The sequence below is a fragment of the Nerophis ophidion genome, linkage group LG10 (assembly GCF_033978795.1).
Source record: "Nerophis ophidion isolate RoL-2023_Sa linkage group LG10, RoL_Noph_v1.0, whole genome shotgun sequence".
NCBI classification, from domain to species: domain Eukaryota; kingdom Metazoa; phylum Chordata; class Actinopteri; order Syngnathiformes; family Syngnathidae; genus Nerophis; species Nerophis ophidion.
Window position 1 is genome coordinate 19,623,633 of NC_084620.1, and position 23,539 is coordinate 19,647,171.

Here is a 23,539-nt window from a genome sequence, read left to right on the forward strand (position 1 = left end):
TCTAAAACCCAGAGGTATTCATTCAACTTAAATCTTAATGGGACTTTAAGTAAATAAATGTTAAAGAAAAAAAAATTTGATTATTCCTGCAGATGGAGTAATCATAGTTTTACACTGAGAGCTGTTTTTAATAATTGGATGACTTCATTTGGCTGCATGAACATGGTAAATGATGAGACAAAAAAAGAGTGGTAAATGAAGTCAAATAGCTCTCAGCAGTGCAGTTCAACTCCACTGCAAATTACAACCCAAATAATAAACAACTTCCGTCCTAACTTACCTCGGTAACATGCGGAAGTCGCCAGAATAAGGCTCATATTTGTAGTTGATGATGTGCCAGTCAGTGTTATACATCTTGATGCACTGCCAGACACACAAAACAAACAGACTTTAATAACAAGGTCTGTTCAAATTGCAGTCCTCTGACTGTGAGTCACAGGCCTGGACACAGTTTGTTTCTGAAACATTGAATCCAACATTTTTCTGACCAGAGGATTTCCTTGCACACATTGCTTTTATTCAGTTTAGAAAAGAAAGATCAACTAGGCTAGATTTAATGTTTTTTAGCAGAAGACATGGGTACTCAAATCCATTATGTTCACCACATACAGTATCTTAAAATCATCAATTACATTGACATGTAAAGCCAAAAGCTCCATTAACCTCCACTTGATGATTTTTAATTATCACACATTTTCTGAGTTAGTACCTCTTTGGCAAACAGGCTCCTGGCATCCCGCTCAGCATTCTGTGGCACAGAGGGAACCACAGTTCTTCTCTGCCGGGATACATGGGACTCCTACACGTGCACACATGCGCGCGCATGATGAGTGAGTGGAAAATAGAAGGGAGAAACATATGAGCTGTCACAGCATTGTCCTCCTCTGAGTAAATACAACCACATGTGTTCAGAGCAGAGGTGTCTGGCTGGGATGCTTGGTCAAAACTGTGAAAAAATAAAACTGTATGTTTGAAGCAGAGCATTCCAGTGGTGTAAGGAAGAATACTTTCACAGTACTAAAGAGCGGATGCAAAACACTTTGCTTTAAGGGAAAACATTCATTTTGCATTCATATGCAGCCAAATATAATGTTATGTAAAGCAAATGTATCCAGGTTTTTTTTTCACTACAAATTAAGGTAGCGTCAGTCTGTGTTACCAATCAACACATCCCTCATTATTCAATGGCTATAAATTTAGGACAAGTCTTTTACAAAATACTTTTTTTTTTTTTAAATATACTCTTAGACAGAATTTAAGCCATTTAAGCCATACAATTGTATAATATTACAATAGTACCTCAACTTAAGAGTGTTTTGAGATAAGAGCTGTGTCTCAGCTAATTGTTATGCTTTAAATTACAAGCAAAAACAAGTCTGCACGCCATTAGTTGGCATAGCAAATGTCACATGTAACCCCGTAAGATCCGCCCAAAACATCTGGTCTTACTCGCTAGTATCAACTAATAGCTAGGGAGCACATTCAACAATACCATGGTAACCCTGACAACCGTGATAATTTTGATCACAAAACCTTCTACAATGGATGCCAGAATGCAACGCAGCAAGGGCCTGTTGGTTCGTGTGCATAAACCTCAAGACCAAAAATAAAGGTTGACCCGTCTTTTTCTGACTGTTAAAGGGGGAAACAAATATTGGTAAATACAGTTTTATGCTCAGGTAAATACATTACATGTATTATCATTATCCCTCCCAGATACCAACAATTAACAACATGAATACAACCAAAACAAGATCGTAGAAAACAAAACGTCACCGAAACATCGTCGACCGGACAGAGCAGCAGGTCTCGCTGGGGGTCACTGTGGATCTGAGCCTTTCTCTGGAACACCACCGCTTCGTAGTCCAGAGGTTCGATGATCTTGGGCTGCTCCTGAGGAAAGAGATGAGGGGGGGATAAACCATGCTACTTTTAGTGTGTATACCACTGATTCTTAAACTGTGGTAAGTGAGCTCCATCTAGTGTAATGCCAAATAATCACAACATTAAATATCCAAACACAGTGTTACCATTCAAACTGTGTGTAATGTTCCAGGGGCCAACAATATTAAACACACTTGTGACATAAAATCTCTGCCTTGTTTTTACAAACCCCGTTTCCATATGAGTTGGGAAATTGTGTTGGATGTAAATATAAACGGAATAAAATGATTTGCAAATTCTTTTCAACCCATATTCAATTGAATGCAACACAAAGACAAGATATTTGATGTTCAAACTCAAACTTTGTTATATTTTTGCAAATAATAATTAACTTAGAATTTCATGGCTGCAACACGTGCCAAAGTAGTTGGGAAAGGGCATGTTCACATCTGTGTTACATCACCTTTTCTTTTAACAACACTCAATAAACGTTTGGGAACTGAGGAAACTAATTGTTGAAGCTTTGAAAGTGGAATTCTTTACCATTCTTGCTTGATGTGCAGTTTAAGTTGTTCAACAGTCCGGGGTCTTGTCGTCGTATTTTACGCTTCATAATGCGCCACACATTATCCATCGGAGACATGTCTGGACTGCAGGTGGGCCAGGAAAGTACCCACACTCTTTTACTATGAAGCCACGCTGTTGTAACACGTGGCTTGGCATTGTTTTGCTGAAATAAGCAGGGGCATCCATGATTACGTTGCTTGGATGACAACATATGTTGCTCCAAAACCTGTATGGACCATTCAGCATTAATGGTGCCTTCCCAGATGTGTAAGTTACCCATGCCTTGGGCACTAATACACCCCCATACCATCACACATGCTGGCTTTTGAACTTTGCGCCTATAACAATCCGGATGGTTATTTTCCTCTTTGTTCCGGAGAACACCACGTCCACTGTTTCCAAATATAATTTGAAATGTGGACTCGTCAGACCACAGAACACCTTTCCACTTTGCATCAGTCCATCTTAGATTAGCTCGGGCCCAGCGAAGCCGGCGGTGTTCCTGGGTGTTGTTGATAAATGGCTTTTGCTTTGCATAGTAGAGTTTTACTTTCCCTTACAGATGTAGCGACCAACTGTAGTTGCTGACAGTGGTTCTATGAAGTGTTCCTGAGCCCATGTGGTGATATTCTTTTCACACTAATGTCGGTTTTTGTTGCAGTACCGCCAGGGGGAACAAAGGTCCATAATATCCTCGCTTACGTGCAGTGATTTCTCCAGATTCTCTGAACCTTTTGATGATTTTACGTACCGTAGAAGGTAGAATCCCTAAATTCCTTGCAAAAGCTTGTTGAGAAATGTTGTTCTAAAACTGTTCAACAATTTGCTTACAAAGTGGTGACCCTCGCCCCATCCTTGTTCGTGAATTACTTAGCATTTCATGGAAGCTGCTTTTATACCCAATAATGGCACCCACCTGTTCCCAATTAGTCTGCACACCTGTGGGATGTTCCAAATAAGTGTTTGATGAGCATTCCTCAACCTAATTAGTATTTATTGCCACCTTTCCCAACTTCTTTGTCACGTGTTGCTGGCATCAAATTTGAAAGTTAATGCTTATTTGCAAAAAAAAAAAAAGGTTTATCAGTTTGAACGTCAAATATGTTGTCTTTGTAGTGCATTCAACTGAATATGGGTTGAAAATGAATTGCAAATAATTTTATTCCGTTTATATTTACATCCGATAAAATTTCCCAACTCATATGGAAACGGGGTTTTTGTAATTAATATTTAGGCATACTATGCATCTATATTTTACTGTGGGTCATTATGATGATACTTGATGAGACAAAGGTTTTCTGAGGTGGTATTGGGTGAAAAAAGTTTGAGAACCACTGATGTGCTAAATCCGACAAGCCTGTTGGGTTATGATGCATACTGAAGACCAACAAAGCAAAGAATATTACATCCACCTTTAAAAACAACATCTGACACTGATCTGACCCAAAAGATGTTTTTAAAGGGGACTAACTCCAAAATGTGTAATGCCGAACAGAAACACATGGAAAACCTCAGAGCAAACTCAATGGAAATGCCATTTTTTAAGGTTGTCTAATCAAGATGAACGCTTCCTGTGAAGTCATCCTCTATAGCTTAAAACACTAAGAGCACCTTAAAGTTCTGTGACTTTAAACCAGGTTTAACCCGCGTCAACATGCAGCCTGTGCAGTCCACCACTAAATCACTGGGAGAGACACCTCCTTCATGGGTATCTAATAGGGGTGTAACGCAGTGTTCATTTTGAAGGAAAGTTTAAATGTATTTTTAGTTAGTCTTTTGATAAACATTTATTTTATTTTGTCAAATTTTAGCCATGTCAATTGAGTTGGTTTTAGTCTATGATATTTAAAACCATTTTAGTCAGCTAAAATTTAATAAATTTAGTCAACTGACAATCGGAAATTATAAAAAAATCTTTGAAGTTTCGTTTAAAGCACCTTTTTTATGCAGATAATTTGTTTAAGATGAAAGGAATTATGCAGTTGGAGATTTTTTGCTCCACATTTAAAGTCAAATATCTTTCAAGTATTTTTTTGTAGTTCCGCTTCATAAAGATGTTTATAAGATAGTGTATTTTAGTTTTCTTCGAAACAGTCTGCTTTTGATCAATATCTGCACCATTTGGAAAAAAAAGCTGTCATCTTTAACAGTTGTGACAAGTAATCATGATCTGTTAACCATTTTGTCATGATTTTCTGTACAGTCACATTTAATTGTCACATAAGAGTAGAAAATACAGTGTATTTACATTGTTTGCTGTTCTTTGCTGTGTTCTGAGCTCCTCTGCAACTGTGACGTTAATATTATGTCAGAGCAACAACCATGTTTCCTAAAACATTCCATGTTTAATAACTTAAAAAGCACAGCCAGCAAAGGTGTGCAAACATAGCACTCATGTAGAAGACATTATTAAATATATTTGGATTTTGTACCGGTCAGTATTTGTCTCGTTTTTTTTTATTTGACTAAAATGTTAGTTGATTTTGTCTTTGTCTTAGTCATTTCGCATTTGTTTTTATTAGTTATCGACTTATTATATTCAAAGGGACAAAGGTTGAAGATAACTAAGATGAAAATTATTAGTCAACAAAATTAGCACTGATGTAACGATACAGGTATTAAATATTAATTTACGGTACTTGCTAATTTACTGTTACTGTCTGGTTACTTTCTACTGTTACATTTTTCTATTAACACTTCTGTTAAAATGTAATAAGCACTTGTTCTTCGGTTGTTTGGATACTTTAAATCAGTTTTGGAGGATAGGAGAATCTTTTGTCTCAATCAAATACCAAGTAGTTAGAGGGGCAGTATTGCTCAGACCAAAGTTTATAATTAAAATTTTCAGGATAACATTTCTGATCACAACTGAAATTCAACAAAAACACAAAATGGCAGTGTAACAATATAAATTAATATTATAACTTGAATTATATCCTTAATCCCTTTTTACATACACTTATAATATAGTCAATAGTGCAAAATAACTACACATAAGCAAAAACTTCCATTGGCTGTTATTTCCTGAGTTTGTAAAAAATTAAAAATATTTTTGGACATTAAAAAACATTGATCTAATACTAAACTTGGTATCGTTGTTGATATTTGTATCGTTCCACCACCCCATTGATATTAAAGAGCTTTAGCTGAGCGGTTAGCTATGCTTTTTTGTATCCTCCTATGCAGTGTAAAGTAGCATGCATAGCAATGACTTGTCCCCCAGTGATAATGTTCCATGTAAAAAAACAGTTTATTTCCCACCATGGAAGCGAGGATTACTGATTTAGAAGTTTCAGCGTTGAGACGCATTAGTTGCCGGCTCATTAACGAGGATTCTAAATTGCATTGAGGACGCCTTAGTCCGGGGCAGCATGTTGGAAGAGGGGTTAGTGCGTCTGCCTCACAATACCAAGGTCCTGAGTAGTTCTCAGGTCCTAACGAGAAATGGGCAACAAATTATGTTAGTATCTTCTTTTAAATATTTGGGATTTTAATGGATGACCACTTGAGTTTTAAGGAGCACATTCAGTATGTTGTAAAAAAAAACTGAAACGTTTACTGGAATTTTATTATAGAAACAAGTCTTGCTTTTCTTTTACTGTGAAACAGAAATTGGTGGAAACAACCTTTTTACCTGTTATTGACTATAGAGATGTGTTGTACAATAATGCTACTGCTGGTTGTCTACACAAGCTGGATAGTGTGTACCACGGGGCACTGAGATTCATCACCAACTGCACTCCCCTTACTCACCATTGTGTCTTATACTCAATGGTTAACTGGACATTTTTATGTTCTCGACGCCTCAATCATTGGTATGTTTTCATCTACAAAACCATTCTTTGTATCACTCCATCTTATCTATCTTGTCTTTTAATAAAAAAACAAGGAAGTCACAATCAGCGTTCAATGAATGTTCTTCAATTTGTCATCCCCAAAGTAAGAACTGAACTGGGCAAGAAAGCATTTAGGTTTTCAGCACCGAAGGCTTGGAATAACCTACAATCGAATATTCAACTTCAAACCCTTGTTACATTAAATGAGTTTAAAGCTTCTGTGAAAGGATTGCAGTCTACCTTGTCTGTATGCACATGTGTGATGTGAGCAAGTTGTAATGTTGTAAATTTGATGTTTTATGTGTTGTTTACTGTTTTTATTGTAACCTTGCTGCTGCCCTCTTGGACAGGTCTCCCTTGGAAAAGAGATCTTTGATCTCAATGGGATTTTACCTGGTTTAATAAAGGCTAAATAAAATAAAAAAAATCCTGGGTTCAATCCCGGGCTTGGAATCTTTCTGTGTGGAGTTTGCATGTCCTCCCCGTGATTGCGAGGGTTCCCTCTGGGTACTCCAGCTTCCTCCCACTTCCAAAAGACATGCACTTGGGGATAGGTTGATGGACAACGCTAAATTGGCCCTAGTGTGTGAATTTGAGTGTAAGTTGTTGTCTGTCTATCTGTGTTGGCCCTGTGATGAGGGCGACTTGTCCAGAGTGTACCCCGCCTTCCGGCCGATTGTAGCTGAGATCGGCACCAACGCCCCCCGTGACCCCAAAAGGGAATAAGCGGTAGAAAAATGGATGGATGGACGCCTTAGTTCGTTTGTCGCTGTCAAATATGAGGGACACAGCTAGAATGTGTCATCAACATGCATCACGATATGAAGATAGTATAAAAATTCTATCGTTCACCAAATTTACATTGTCCATATTGCGCAACCCTTCTCCACATTGTTCAGTAAAGCTGGGGAACGCAGCTATAAGTTGGAACGTCAGCCATTACGTTTTACATTTTGTTCTCTTACTGTACCCAAAATTAACTAACCTGTAACCTTTAAACTACAATAAGTGCCAAAACTCCCCTTGCATATTTTTCCACCATCAGTGTGGACGGCCCATCTACTGTGAAACCCGAATACCATCGGCCACATGTGAGCAACATCTAAAATATCTTGTGGACGGCGCGCGTGTTTGTAGGCCCAAAAGCGGCAGTTGTGCTTCCTGTCATGTGCAACAAGCTCAACCGCAGCGCAGCAAGTCATCAGCCAGCTTTGAGTAGCACCAGCAAGCCGGATCATGTTACGACAGAGGAGGGGTGAGGGCAAAGAGAAGAAACTTCTGCTTTTCTGTAAACGTATAAACACACACAGGGGGCTTCAGAACACAATGTGGGTCAGACTGAGCCTGCAATGGACATCACACTCTGTCCTCCAAAAGACTAAAACAAGCTATGTAATAATACTAACAACTCTGCAGAGTTTAGATGATGATGTTAGTGAGATTTCCAGAAGCACACGCCACATGTGCAGGCGACAACATGTGGACTTCATCAGCAGGTTAACTCCATCCCCACTATTAGGTGCTCCTCAGGGTGTCAGTATCTAAGCAACACATTTGCAGAAAAAGCCCTATTTGTCTTTTCAGCAGCTGTTCATGCGTTCATGCTTTACAAAATTCAACTGCAAATATGCTAGTAAATCCAAGGCCTAGACATGCAACTGGCGCATTCGAGTAAAGCAGCGGTACACAAAAGGACAAGGATTAACACACAAGTCACAGGAAGTACGTCTGCACACATTCTTGAAGGAATTCCCTAGACTGTGCCTTTCAAAGTAAACTAACTCTTGTCAAGCAGCTTAAGAGGGAAACCAGCAACAAACAATTCAACGTTTTATGACACAATCATTACACTCTTCTAAGTGGTCACTTTGAAACTTGAAATCTTAATTTGTCCCCATCTGGTCATCTACATACAACACAAGAAAGAGCAGAAAACAAGAAGGTGCACTTTCAAGCCACTAAGAATGTCAAACATGTCATGTGGTGCTTTTGACACGGTGGAAAAATAAATCCACACGGCCACAATGCTGTGTCAGCAGGGTTCTCTGGTGCCTTTTTTCGCCTCAAACCACTGTGCCTAATCCTCTCATGACTGCACTCAGCTATGGAGCTGCTAAAACAGCAACAAAATGAAGGGCATGTGTTGTAAGCACAATACCAATGGCGCGCAATTTGCAAAATGCGCAACCGCAGTTTGCAAATTTAATCAATCAATCAATGTTTACTTATATAGCCCTAAATCACTAGTGTCTCAAAGGCCTGCACAAACCACAACACAAACCACTACGACATCCTCGGTAGGCCCACATTAGGGCAAGGAAAACTCACACCCAGTGGGACGTCGGTGACAATGATGACTATGTGAACCTAGGAGAGGACCACATATGTGGGCAACCCCCCTTCTAGGGGACCGAAAGCAATGGATGTCGAGCGGGTCTAACATGATACTGTGAAAGTTCAATCCAAAGCGGATTCAACACAGCAGCGAAAGTCCCGTCCGCAGCGGAGCCAGCAGGAAACCATCCCAAGCGGAGGCGGATCAGCAGCGCACAGATGTCCCCAGCCAAATCAAATCAAATCAAATGTTTATTGGATTCATCCCTATACAGTGTACATCCACGACAGAACTACTGACTAAACTACAACCACAACTCGGTTTACTATTTATAAAATATAATAATGTAGGGTTACCTGGAACTTGAAATAGGCCACCCGGCGTGAATCCACACTTAATAGTTTAGTCGTGGATGTACACTGTATAGTGATGACTCCAATAAACATTTGATTTGATTTGATTTGATTTAACATTAAAATTGCAAAATGCGGTTGTGCATTTTGCAAATTGCGTGCCATTGGTATTGTGCTACCCCAAAAGGGAATAAGCGGTAGGAAATGGATGGATGGATGGATGGTATTGTGCTTACAACACATGGACATAACATAGGGCTTGATTGCACCAATGCTAGTTGATATTTATGCTTCAGCTGTCCCAACTGGAAGACCAAAGAAGGACTGTCCCTAAATGCACTCGCTTATCATGGCAGATCCCTTCGGGGAAATGAACATCCATCCATCCATTTCCTACCGCTTATCCCTTTCGGGGTCAAGGGGGTGCTGGAGTTCAAAATGTAAATTATGACACCGTTATGCGGAGTATTCGAACGCAACCTATTTCAATGCGTTTGAAAAACATCAACCGAATTATGTTTTTCAGGCTTGTTTCAGTCTGTCGTTCCGAAAAAAATGAAGCTCACCACCGGGTCCACGGTGCTCCTCACCGCCTCCGAGACGCTCTGTCTGACCTCCGCCGCCGTCCCGGGTTTGCTCAGCCTCTTGGTGAATTTCCGGACTTCCGACATCGTGTCCCCCCAAAAGGTCAAATGTTTGTGTTGGTAAAATTCCACAATTCCAGCGTGCATGTGTCCAGATGTGGTCCGGGTTTGGAAAAAGGGGTGGTAGGAGGACCAGCTACCCAGCGGTTTGACGTCGCGAGGAGGGGTGGCCACTTCCCGTGATGCTGATGAGAGGACACCAAAGAGAGAAGGCGAAGCAAGAGTAATCTCTGACGCACATTTCCGGTTTCTGTGACGCCTACTTCCGGTTCACCACCAGCGCCGTACACTTGCCGAATGTACTGGCATCCAATACAAGGGTTGTATCAAAAGGTCATGCTGGAGTGTGTTGTGTATTCGTAATAAAAATAAAATAAAATCATTTGTAAAAAAAAAAAAAATTACAATGTATATACAGAACATTAAAAAACCAAACTTCCATGAAAACAATCGTAGTTGGAAATGTACTAGAGCGGGGGTGTCAAAGGTATGGCCCAAGGGCCGGATCAGACCCGCCAACAGGTTTTATCCGGCCCGCGGGACGAGTTTGCTAAAGTATAAAATTAAAGGCCTACGGAAACCCACTATTACCCACCACACAGTCTGATAGTTTATATATCAATGATGAAATATTAACATTGCAACACGTGCCAATACAGCCTTTTTAGTTTACTAAATTACAATTTTAAATTTCCCGGGAGTTTCGTCTTCGAAACGTCTTGTAATGATGACGTGTACACAAGACGTCACGGGTTTTTAGGAAGTATGAGCGCTGCGCACACACACATCTAAATGTCGCCTGCTTTAACGGCATAATTATACAGTTTTTTGGACATCTGTGTTGCTGAATCTTTTGCAATTTGTTCAATTTATATTGGAGAAGTCACAGTAGAAAGATGGCGTTGGGAAGCTTTAGCCTTTAGCCACACAAACACACGGTGATTCCTTGTTTAAAATTCCTGGAGGTGAAATTCTATAGATCAGAGCGAACATGGATCCCTACCAAATCTCAACCAGCAGGTTTCGGTAAGAAAATTGTGGTTAAACAGTCAGTTCTTACCGGAGACACCCGTGGAGACACCCTTCCGACTATCAGGTACTATTTAACTCACTAAAACACTAGCAACACAATAAAAACATAAGTGATTTCCCAGAATTAACCGAGTAAATGTGTCTAAAAACATTGGAATCTGTCCCAATGCAATCGCGTTTTTCTTGTTTTTTTTCTAGTCCGTCGCTATCAATATCCTCAAACACGAATCTTTCATCCTCCCTCAAATTAATGGGGAAATTGTTGTTTTTTTGGTCCGAATAGCACTTTTTGTTGGAGGCTCCCATTAAAAACACTGTGAATATGTGAGGAGCCATCCGGTAGAGGCAGGGCTTTTCTCTTAGCACCGAAAGTTGCAAACTTCATCGTGGATGTGCTCTACTAAATCCTTTCAGCAAAAATATGGCATTATCGCGAAATGATCAAGTATGACACATAGAATGGACCTGCTATCCCCGTTTAAAAAAGAAAATCTCATTTCAGTAGGCCTTTAACCTAAAATTTTGAATGAAAGAAACTGCTGTTCTGAATTTGTCCACTGGATGTCGCAATGGCAATTCTTTGTATCTTTGTAGATAAAGCTATATACAGTATGTACAAAATAAACCACGTTAGTAAATCAGTCAAGGAAAATGATCAAACCACATAAATAACATACTGTAATTTGATTTTGATATTTTTTTATCTTGATTGATTGAAAATGAACACCAATGAGTTGACTGATGAACATTATTACATAATGTATTCAGAAAATATAAATAACGACAAATAAAGATAGAATACTATTAACCGCAACATGTGAGTGTCAAAAAAAAAAAGAACAGTTGCCTTTATTTTTAAGTTATCGTGCCGTGATTTTACCAGTTCGGCCCATTTGAGAGTAGATTTTTCTCTATGTGGCCCCCGATTTAAAAGGAGTTTGACACCCCTGTACTAGAGTAACACAAATCTAACGTACACGGTCTTGCTTTTGCTTTTAATGTGGATCCTAAATCTGGACCAGGCAAAATAAATTGATTTACCTTTGTGCTTGTTCTTATGCTGTCCTCTAGTGGAGAATGTTGTGCATTACAGATAATTCAAAGTATCATTTTACATTTTCATCATTGACCATTTCAGCACAGACACAATGGCTTTCTTGAACTGATTTATTTGAAGACTTCCCTTCCCTTCAAATTCACCGTGAAAACTGAAATAAAAAAAGCACGTTACAAACGTCAAAATAACAACATGCATCCAGCATGTGGATCAAACATGTTACCGAAGTAAAATACAAACAGAAATTACAAACAAATACCTCGTTGGCCTGCATGTTTCTTTTAGGAGGAAATTGTGATCTTCAGGCTCGAACAGCCCAAACGCTAATAGTCCTTGTGACACGTTTTAGTCTTTGTGACAGTCATTCTCACTCTCTCCCTTCTGACCTGTACGAAGCCTCACTGCAGTCTGACTGTGCAGATGAATCCTGCTTGATATTAGTAGTTAAATCACCTGTGCTCCCTTACATCAGACGACAGACCAAACGATACACTTCAAAATAAAAGCATGGCCACAAACTTAACAAAAAGGCATGAAAAGACATTTTTAACCATAGTAACTTAAATATAGCCTTATGAACTTTTATGCATTTTGATGTGAATTCCCTTTTATGAACTTAACTTCTGTTTTTAGAGAAAAAAACACATTATAATAATTATTATTAGCAAAAGTTACAATTTCCATTGTGCACGAAATCGGATTTTCTGGAGAATGCTGTGTGGAATGCCTTTCTTACACCAGAATCTGTTGAATAAATATGTTTAATAGACACTGACTATATAAATCAGCTGGTCTCAAACGTCTAACTGGTTTAATCTTGCCCGCAAATTGAGTTTGCTATAAGTATAAAAATGAGCTGCAATGTTTTAATGAAAGAAACTGCTGTCAGTCGCACACTGTTTAAGGATGAAGTGTGAGCTGACTTTAAAGCCCTCTGGATTGTCTGCTGTCACTCCAGTCAGCATTGGTGAAAGGAAGCAGCTGCTCCTGTTGTGGCTGCAGACTGCTGCAGTATCGACACAACTTTTTTTTATTATAAAATATCCACTAAACAGATAAAATACCGAAATGTGAAGTGAATTATATTTATATAGCGCTTTTCTCTAGTGACTCAAAGCGCTTTTACGTAGTGAAACCCAATATCTAAGTTACATTTAAACCAGTGTGGGTGGCACTGGGAGCGGGTGGGTAAAGTGTCTTGCCCAAGGACACAAAGGCAGTGACTAGGATGGCGGAAGCGGGGATCGAACCTGGAACCCTCAAGTTGCTGGCAGGGCCACTCTACCAACCGAGCTACCACCGAAATGGTAAGATGCAAAGACTTAAGTCAACATGACCATCATCTTTGTAGTTAGAGTTCTGTGCAGCGCTCACAATTTTTTAATGGAACCATGTGTGCACCATTAACTCCATTGTAAACATGTGTTTCTACATTTGTTTGTTCTATTTTATTTTACGCTTAATCTACCATGTTCACATTGGATACATTTGTAGTTATGTTACCTTTAATTCGGCTATCATGATGTCATTTGGATCATTGTTTTGATTGTAATATTGTAATGATGATAAATGAATGTGTTGTGGATGTCACCAATGTGGTGGTTTGAGGAAACAATTGGTTGCTTTTCCAAACATGTTTTTAAAGTTGAACTGTCAACCTAAGGAAACTTAAGTTGCCGACCGAGATGCTGCTGGAGTTTTACTCAGGCATCCCCATCTGGTTCCCCGGCGTCATAGTCTAGGATAAGCATCGACTGCAGCGCATCGTACATGCTGCTGAGAAGGTTAATGACTGCAAACTCTCGTCCCTCCAGAGCCTGTTCTCCTCAAGGACCAGGAGGCATGAGGGTCGGATCACAGCTGACTCTTCTCACCCAGGACACAAACTATTCTTCCCTCTCCCCTCAGGCAGGAGACTACGGTCCATTCAAACCCACACCTCCCACCACTAGAACAGTTTTTTCCCCTCGGCCATCAGGCACATGAACAATAAATAACAAAATCTGATAGCTCAGTTACAGCTCATGTTATTATATTCTGTGTTGTATGTTGCACAATTACACCAAGTAAAATTCCGAGTTTGTGAACCCGTTTTCAAACAATGGCATAAAAACTATTCTGATTCTGATTTTAAGAATGCTAAACAGAAAGTGGATGAAGTGTAGTGGATTTGTAAATACACTGAGACAAAGTCTAAGTTCATTGTGGTCTTCATGGTGTTTTTGAAACTGCACTATTTTTTTTTCCAACTAACTTGAAGGGTATTGCTAATATTATTATTTGTGATTTATGCATTTTGAGAATGTGCTTGTTCTATTTATGGTTTAAGTAAAACAAAAAAAACTATTTTGAAATTGTCTTTAATTTAAATTCCCTCCGAGTAATCTGGCTTCCTCCCACCTCCAAAAACATGCAACTGGGGAAAGGTTGATTGGCAACACTAAAATTGACCCTAGTGTGTGAATATGAGTGTGAATGTTGTCTATCTATCTGTGTTGGCCTTGCGACGAGGTGGCGACTTGTCCAGGATGTACCCCGCTTTCCGCCCAAATGAAGCTGATATAGGCTCCAGCGACACCCCGCGACCCCAAAAGGGACGAGCGGTAGGAAATGGATGGATGGATGGATTTTACCAGTCCAGCCTGCGTGGGAATAGATTTTCCTCCATGCAGCCTTTGAGCTACAATGAGTTTGACAGCCCTGGTATAAATAATCCTTCCTTTCCTGAGTCTCTTTCTTTATGCAAAACTTAACAATTAATACAGACTACAAATGAATATCTAATTGTAATTCATCAAAATTAATCCATAGCAACCCTGTTATAAATCTCATTTAACTTTTCAATTATTTGACAGCACTAAGAGGGAAGGTAGTCAATTCTTCTTTATAATGTTAGAGACAAAATAAGTATTAAACATGTTTGATGTCAGTGATCAGATATGATATTCAATTTATGTTGTCCTTAGTGAATTCCTTCAAAGCCCAGCTTTTCATGTCGATCTCTTCTCGAAATTTGCAGTACTCCTCAGCCAGGGCCTCAAATTCTTTGCCCAAGATCTGAAAGGAGGAAAGTTTTAACTCCACAGACTGTTTCTCCACCTGACAGGCTTGCAGCTCTGACTCCAGCTTTGTCCTACAAATAAGAAAGTGACAAAAATATAAACCATGTTTTCTGTACAATCAAAAACTCTATAATTTTTTTTAAAGAAATGCAAAAAAATGTCTCTTGCCGGATTTTTCTGTGAGCAGATATTGTGTTGGCTGTGTACGTGTCCAGCTGAATCCCAGCCACCTCATCTCTTAAAAAAGAATAAACAGACACATTGTCAAAATACACACACATATTTATTAGAACATTAAACTCCTTACCTTATCTTCTGCAAGACTAATTCACATTTGCCTTCAAAGTATTCCAACTTCTTTTTGTCCAAATCTGCCTGGACTGTTAAACAGCGCTCCAAGATGAGCGACTGCAGGAGCTGCACACATTTGGTCATTTCCTGGAGAAGTTACACTGTGTCACATTAATACTGTAAACTACACACTGCAGACCGGGCTTTGTTAAAATGCACTAAGTGAAGAGTTAAATGTTCATAATTAAGCAACCAGAAGTGTTTACAAAGTAGGAGCAAACAGCACTCAGTCTAAAAAAACTCACAGAAAGGTACAGTTGTGTCAGTCTTTGCAGGAGAACTGCCTTTTCATGGTAGCTCTCCATAAGAATCTTGACTCTTTTTTTGTCTTTTTCCATTTGGGTTGACAGATGAGACAATTTACAGCTCTTTAGACTTTCACTCTGATTCTCTACGAAAAAAACAACACCCATGTCATCAACAGGTTAATTAGGTAACATGAAAAGATCCATTTGTGTGTGAAGAAATGTCACCACATTCAGGTTGATAGTAGGAGAGGAAGCTGAGACACTTTTTCTTTAGATGTTCCTCCAGCTCTCTGGGTAGAATCTGCTTCATTTTTTGCACATTCTGGCATAGACAAAGCAAAATGTGCATTACTTAAATAACCAACAAACATTTTTACTATGAGATAATGCCGGGTAAAAAATAACAGCTTGAGTATATTTCCTTCCTGTACCTTCTCTGAAGGCATGAGCTCCATCACCTGTGGGGGAGTCAAACCCAAAACAAAGGGCTGATCCTGCTTGGTGGTGTTGCTGAGATCCAACTGTCTGGCACACATGGCCACAACAAGGCATCTTTCCATTGTCTCATAAAACTGTTAAGAAAAAGTTTGCATCAGTGACATGTGGCAGATGTCGGTTCACTTGTTGCTTGTCATACTACTGCACCATCTTCTGGTCCGGTGGTACAGTAGAATGATGCTTCTGGACACTATATTCCTGGATAATCTCCTGCAGTGATCTGTGGAGGGTCTCGGAGCGCAGCCATCTACGTTTCTGGCTCTGCAGCTTTTGCTCAGCCTGAAAAAAAAAACAGCCACAGGTAAAATCTTTTGTTGAGGAGAACACCAACACAGAACTTTGCAGGAAGAAAATTAAGTGTCCAGTTTACTCGATGTGCCTTTAAATACCAGTAAAGGGAAAGAAAATGTGGATGAAGAGGGGCTGCACAAAAAAACTGATGCTGCCATTGTTGTCATCAGCATTAACTTGGATTTTTTTGTGTTTTTATTAATTTCTTTTCAAAGAGCCCTCAATCAACTGTCCTTCCGGTGATTTGTTTAACCCAAAAGCACATGCCCATGAACACAGTGTGAGTGTGAGTGTCTGAAAAAAAAAATTGTCGGGATCTCAACTTTGGGCAAGAAATTCATGAATCAAATGTTTTGCAGAATTCTGTAGTTCTAATGTAAAGCGTTAATAAGTGGAAATTATTTAACAGACACGTCTCACGCCACAGCACCAAACAAATGTCACTGGTGTTGCATGGCAGCAGGTGCATACAGAGGTTAGCTGTGGATCTTCTATCAAGTGCAGTGGTTCTTAATCTGGGGTTTGAATGAACCCTAGACGTTCGGTGAGTCGACCTTAGGGTTTCGGCGGAGCCTCCTCCGCGGAGGTCAAGACACGCCTGACTCATCGTGTAAATAAAAACTTCTCCCTGTCGGTGTATTATGGAAATGGCAACAGAAGTCGTCACACTGATTTGCAGGCGTATAATTTGTTGTGAGTTCATGCACTGTGTTGGTTTTGTTCTTTGAACAAGGTGATGTTCATGCGATGGGAGAGAGGTGTTTGGGCCCCTGTGTGTGTGTGAGTGTGTGTGCGTGTGTGTTTTGTCTCGTCTTGTCTTGTCTCATAGTATTGTTAGTGTACAGGAGTTTTTCTTGTTTTTGTTTATAGAGTATTGTTTTCGTATTATATTGTTTATGTTAAATGTGGAATGAGTGACAGGGGTTGGGCTATTATAAGCATCTGCTTCATCCAACCCCTTTTCAAGCCTTGCATAAATCCATCCATCCATCCATTTTCTACCGCTTATTCCCTTTCGGGGTCGCGGGGGGCGCTGGCGCCTATCTCAGCTACAATCGGGTGGAAGGCAGGGTACACCCTGGACAAGTCGCCACCTCATCGCAGGGCCAACACAGATAGACAGACAACATTCACACTCACATTCACACACTAGGGCCAATTTAGTGTTGCCAATCAACCTATCCCCAGGTGCATGTCTTTGGAGGTGGGAGGAAGCCGGAGTACCCGGAGGGAACCCACGCATTCATGGGGAGAACATGCAAACTCCACACAGAAAGATCCCGAGCCTGGATTTGAACCCAGGACTGCAGGAGCTTCGTATTGTGAGGCAGACGCACTAACCCCTCTGCCACCGTGAAGCCCGCCTTGCATAAATATCTTTGCCAAAATGTAAAATAAAAAACTGTGTTTAGTTGTACTGTGCAGGTTTGAAATAAATATTTCAATTCAATTCAATTCAATTCAATTCAATTCAATTCAATGCATGTTTAATTTTGTGAACCAGTAAAAAAAAACATATAACTTTGTCTGGAATTTGAAAAAAATGAACATTTTATTTTTAACTAAAGAAGGGTTAAAGAATGCACATATGAAACTGGTGTGGTCCGGTACCTCCAATGAGGTTAGGAACCACTGATCTAGTGGAAGTGTTCTCTCTCTTTACATATACACTAAAACCGTGTTTTTCAACCTTTTTTGAGCCAAGGCACATTTTTTTTCATTGAAGTAATCCATAGGCACACCACTAGCTGAAAACATAAAAAAATGATACTCAGCAGCCGATATTGACAGTAAAAAGTCGTTCTTGCAATTTTTGGATATAAATTCAAACCATAACCAACCATGCATCAATATAGCTCGTCTCAAAGTAGGTGTACTGTCACAAACTGTCACATCACGCCGTGACTTATTTAAGTTTTTGGGTGTTTTCCTGTGTGTACTGTTTCCTATTTTGTTGTTGATTGACATGTAGTTTACAGATGTACTTTGCTTCACAAGCTGTAAGTCTTTGCTTTCGTCCAGCATTCTGTTTTTGTTTACTTTGCAGCCAGTTAAATTTTAGTTTCGTTTTGCATAGCCATCCCTAAGCTTCAATGTCTTTTCTTAGTGGCACTCGCCTTTTGGTAATTTTTGGTTTAAGCATTAGATACCTTTTTACCAACACGCTGCCTCCCGCTGTCGTCTGCATATTGTGATCACGACAAACAATGTTTCCAACATCCACAAAGCATTAGCTACCTGCTGCCACATCCTGATATGGAGGAGTATTACACTGTTACGCTGCCGCGCTCTAGACCAGTGGTTCTCAACCTTTTTTCAGTGATGTACCCCCTGTGAATATTTTTTTAATTCAAGTACCCCCTACTCAGAGCAAAGCATTTTTGGTTGAATAAAAAAAAAAGATAAAGACGTAAAATACAGCACTGTCATCAGTTTCTGATTTATTAAATTATATAACAAAATATTGCTCATTTGTAGTGGTGTTTCTTGAACTATTTGGAAAAAAATATATAAAAATAACTAAAAACTTGTTGAAAAACAAACAAGTGATTCAATTATAAATAAAGATTTCTACACATAGAAGTAATCATCAACTTAAAGTGCCCTCTTTGGGGATTGTAATAGAGATCCATCTGGATTCATGAACTTAATTCTAAACATTTTTTCACAGAAAAAGAAATCTTTAATATCAATATTTATGGAACATGTCCACAACAAATCTTGCTGTTAACACTGAATATTGCATTGTTGCATTTCTTTTCACAGTTTATGAACTTACATTCATATTTCGTTGAAGTAGGATAGGTTGATTGGCAACACTAAATTGCCCCTAGTGTGTGAATGTGATTGTGAATGTTGTCTGTCTATCTGTGTTGGCCCTGCGATGAGGTGGCGACTTGTCCAGGGTCTACCCCGCTTTCTGCCCGATTGTAGCTGAGATAGGCGCCTGCGCCCCCCGCAACCTCAAAAGGGAATAAGCGGTAGGAAATGGATGGATGGATTATTCCAAAAACATATTAATAAGGGATTTTTGAATTGTTGCTATTTTTAGAATATTTTTTAAAAATCTCACGTACTCCATGGCATACCTTCAAGTAACGCCAGGGGTACGCGTATCCCCATTTGAGAACTACTGCTATAGACAACACGGACACTCAACAACGGCACATTATTTGCGGATTATAATTAATGGTTTGCAAAAAATATTTTTAGATAGATTGATAGATAGTAGGGCTTCACGGTGGCAGAGGAGTTAGTGCGTCTGCCTCACAATAGGAAGATCCTGCAGTCCTGGGTTCAATCCCAGGCTCGGGATCTTTCTGTGTGGAGTTTGCATGTTCTCCCCGTGAATGCGTGGGTTCCCTCTGGGTACTTGGGCTTCCTCCCACCTGCAAAGACATGCACCTGGGGATAGATTGATTGGCAACACTAAATTGGCCCTAGTGTGTGAATGTGAGTGTGAATGTTGTCTGTCTATCTGTGTTGGCCCTGCGATGAGATGGCGACTTGTCCAGGGTGTACTCAGCCTTCCGCCCGATTGTAGCTGAGATAGGTGCCAGCACTCCTGTGACCCCAAAAGGGAATAAGCGGTAGGAAATGGATGGATGGATGATTCCTTCAGGAGAGTTCTTTCAGGAAAATTAAAACCTTGACTTTAACCCAAATAAGTGAATTTGCATAATCTCCTACCGCTCCCCAGACAATATCTCATTGTACACTACTATGCCGCAGCACAGTGGTTGAAAAACATTGCACTAATGAACAAGGATACATTATTTATAGAAAATCCTGAAATGATAGGTTGGTTTGCAACACTAAAATGGCCCTAGTGTGAATGTGAATGTTGTCTTTCTATCTGTGTTGGCCCTGCTATGAGGACGGCGTGGCGAAGTTGGTAGAGTGGCTGGGTTACTGGTTCAATCCCCACCTTCTACCATCCTAGTCACGTCGGTTGTATCCTTGGGCAAGACACTTCACCCTTGCTCCTTAAGGGTCCTGGGAAGCGCCTTGCATGGCAGCTCCCACTGTCAGTGTGTGAATGTGTGTGAGAATTGGGTGAATGTGGAAAATACAGTCAAAGCGCTTTGGGCTCCCTAAAAAGGGGTAGAAAAGCGCTATACAAGTACAACCCATTTACCATTTGTCCAAGGTATACCTTGCCTACCACCCGAATGCAGCTGAGATAGGCTCCAGCGACCCCGAAAGGGACAAGTGGTAGAAAATGGATTGATGGACGTTACTATTTTACGAGCGAAATAAATGAATATCAATAGGAGGCGACCAGCCTCATTGGTGCACTTAATGGTATGGACCACTGGTCCCAGGACAGATCACATAATCGGCAACTACCCCTGCTAGATGTAAACACATTCCTGTACCTTTTTCAACTCAGTTTTCAGAGGGTTGGTAAGTCCTGTTTTATCCACATGTTGTGCAAGAGTCGCCAAGAGTTTACAGAGCTGAGGGTTCTGTCTCAGGTCGTCTTCGGTCATGTCACAGAGTGGAAAGGAGGCCAAAACTGTAGAATAAAACGACGTACACACAGACAGACACTAGGAGTACTGATTTCAATAGAAGCAGAAAAACGACACAAATATGTTCTCTTACCCTGTTGGTGCAAACTGTCTTCATCTCCAAATGATGATGCACCAGTGACTCCGAGGACATTTGCCATTATCAGCTAATGTTTTCAACAAGAGAACACGTCCACTTCAGCAGTGGGCAGACACTTCCTGAACCAAGTAGCGCGCGCATACGGGCTTCTTCTTTCTCTTCTTTTCTGGTTTAATGGCGGTTGACAAGCAACCTTAAAGTGCGCATTACCGCCACCCTCTGACATGAACTCTGGACCGAGCTGGAACCCTGCTCTATATTCTTCTATTAAACCCAGTTAAAAAAAAAAAAAGTATATATTGCTTTGTACTAGGGCTGCAAATCTTTGGGTGTCCCACGATTCGATTCAATATCGATTCTTGGGGTCACGATTCGATAATACATTGATCGATTAAACGCGATTCTCGATTCAAAAACGATATTTTTACGATTCAAAACGATTCTGTATTCATTCACTACATAGGATTTCAGCAAAATCTACCCCAGTCTGCTGAAACGCTAGCAGAGTAGTAGATTTTTTTTTTTTAAAGCTTTTATAATCATAAAGGAAAATATTTTATCAGCTGATTGCAATAATGTAAATTAGTTTTAACTCTTAAACGAACCAAAAATATGACTTATTTGATCTTTGTGAAAACATTGGACACAGTGTGCTGTCAAGCTTATGAGATGCGATGCAAGTGTAAGCCACTGTGAGACTATTGTTCTTTTTTTAATTTTTATAAATGTTTAATGATAATGTCAATTAGAGATTTTTAATCACTGCTATGCTGAAATCATAACTAATATTGATACTGTTGTTGATGATATCAATTTTTGTTTCACTACTAATTCTGTGTCATGTTTGTGTCTCCTCTCAATTGCTCTGTTCATTGCAGTTCTGAGTGTTGCTAAGTCAGGTTTGGTTTTGGAATTGGATTGCATTGTTATGGTACTGCTGTGTAGTGGTTTGTTGGATTGATACAATGTTTTTTTTTTTTAAATCGATTTTAAAAAAAAATGAGAATCGATTCTGAATCGCACAGCGTATTTGATTCGATTCGTATTCAAATCGATTTTTTCCCACACCCCTAAACTTTGTACCTTACATGTCCATAAAGGTTCTCATTCATCCAGATCATTGTCATCTCAGGGCATTCTATCGATCGCACCTGGACTGCTTTGTTTGTCTTGGAAGACGTTTCGCCAATCATCCGAGTAGGCTTCATCAGTTGGTGCTCATATAACTGTTGTATCCTACGTGTTCTGAGTGCAATCCTAGAATATCTTCCACTACTAATTTCTCTTTTGCTAATTTATTTTCCAGTATTTCTATTGCATTTCCTTCAGTATATTAAAACATGCCTTATACTTTCTATCTGATGACAATAGTGACACAGCTCTGTATTATGTTTTCCTATCAATTTCAATGAACTATTTGTCACCGATTCTGTTCATAACTCTTATGGACAGAATTTCTAGGCACAGTCAAGGGGTTGAGGAGTTGTGGTTTGGTGGCCGCGGGAATAGGTCTCTGCTTTTTGCAGATGATGTGGTCCTGATGGCTTCATCTGGCCGGGATCTTTAGCTCTCACTGGATCAGTTCGCAGCCGAGTGTAAAGCGACCAGAATGATAATCAGCACCTCCAAGTCCGAGTCTATGGTTCTCGCCCGGAAAAATGTGGAGTGCGATCTCCAGGTTGGGGAGGAGACCCTGCCCCAAGTGGAGGAGTTCAAGTACCTAGGAGTCTTGTTCACGAATGGGGGAAGAGTGGATCGTGAGATCGACAAGCGGATCGTGAGATCGACAGGCGGATCGGTGCGGCGTCTTCAGTAATGCGGACGTTGTACCGATCCGTTGTGGTGAAGAAGGAGCTGAGCCAGAAGGCAAAGCTCTCAATTTACCGGTCAATCTACGTTCCCATCCTCACCTATGGTCATGAGCTTTGGGTCATGACCGACAGGATAAGATCACGGGTACAAGCGGCCGAAATGAGTTTCCTCCGCCGGTTGGCGGGGATCTCCCTTAGAGATAGGGTGAGAAGCTCTGCCATCCGAGAGGAACTCGAAGTAAAGCCGCTGCTCCTCCACATCGAGAGGAGCCAGATGAGGTGGCTCGGGCATCTGGTCAGGATGCCACCCGAACGTCTCCCTAAAGACCCAGGACACCTTGGGAAGATTATGTCTTCCGGCTGGCCTTGGAAAGCCTCGGGATACCCCGGGAAGAGCTAGACGAAGTGGCTGGGGAGAGGGAAGTCTGGGCTTCCCTGCTTAGGCTGCTGCCCCCGCGACCCGACCTCGGATATGCGGAAGAAGATGGTTGGATATTTAGGTATGTATGTCCTAACCTCCTTTTAGTAAAAACGTCTTCCTCCCTCCTTCCTATTTCTAATATTAAAATGATTATTCCCTCCTCTCATTAAACCTACTCTCATCTGGTTTTTGATTTGTTTATTTTTTGATTGATTGATTGATTGATTGATTGATTGATTGATTGATTGATTGATTGATTGATTGATTGATTGATTGATTGATTTTTGATTGAAACTTTGACCACTAAATGGTAACACCAGAATAAGTTTTTCAACTTGTTTAAGTCAGGGTCCACATTAATCAATACATGGTAAAGGACTTTGTAATATATTCCCTACTTGTTTCCATTGTTCCAATTATCCTGCCACTTTTTATTGTGTTCTATCTTAACGATATTTCTTTCTCTGTTCCTGAATGCTTCAGTCTATTCATCATTGTGACAGTTCCCCCTTTTATTTCTCTTTTCAAATCTTCT

General features: G+C 40.1%; 2 protein-coding genes across 4 annotated transcripts in view; both read right to left on the reverse strand.

The window, feature by feature from the left end:
* The window catches only part of dock11 (dedicator of cytokinesis 11), a 61,538-nt gene extending 51,710 nt beyond the window's left edge, over positions 1-9,828 (reverse strand). For 2 of the 3 annotated variants that reach the window (XM_061912765.1, XM_061912764.1), the window contains exons 1-4: positions 9,542-9,827; positions 1,777-1,893; positions 710-799; positions 281-363 (exon numbers count right to left, since the gene is read on the reverse strand). In XM_061912765.1, the coding sequence (XP_061768749.1) occupies positions 281-363; positions 710-799; positions 1,777-1,893; positions 9,542-9,706 (455 nt within the window). In that variant the 5' untranslated portion in view covers positions 9,707-9,827. Of the gene's footprint in view, positions 1-280; positions 364-709; positions 800-1,776; positions 1,894-9,541 lie in introns of all 3 variants that reach the window. The other variant, XM_061912767.1, reaches the window with a different exon arrangement.
* A 4,745-nt stretch (positions 9,829-14,573) lies between these two features.
* On the reverse strand, positions 14,574-20,926 carry LOC133560330 (HAUS augmin-like complex subunit 4). The gene is made up of 9 exons (XM_061912769.1): positions 20,767-20,926; positions 20,538-20,677; positions 16,015-16,146; positions 15,801-15,941; positions 15,595-15,691; positions 15,367-15,512; positions 15,078-15,208; positions 14,939-15,007; positions 14,574-14,841 (listed from the first exon to the last, which is right to left on the reverse strand). The coding sequence occupies exons 1-9, from the start codon at positions 20,831-20,833 to the stop codon at positions 14,655-14,657; spliced, it is 1,110 nt and encodes a 369-aa protein (XP_061768753.1). The 5' UTR covers positions 20,834-20,926; the 3' UTR covers positions 14,574-14,654.
* Between the last annotated feature and the right edge of the window lie 2,613 nt (positions 20,927-23,539).

Bases quoted from the DNA above. Each gene is read 5' to 3' on its own strand.
- LOC133560330 (XM_061912769.1), bottom strand. From the start codon at position 20,833: ATGGCAAATGTCCTCGGAGTCACTGGTGCATCATCATTTGGAGATGAA. The intron at 16,147-20,537 runs GTACAGGAATGT...TTTTTTTTTCAG, and splicing joins TGAAAACTGAGTTGAAAAAG to GCTGAGCAAAAGCTGCAGAG. The intron at 15,008-15,077 runs GTAAGGAGTTTA...TTCTTTTTTAAG, and splicing joins TTAGTCTTGCAGAAGATAAG to AGATGAGGTGGCTGGGATTC.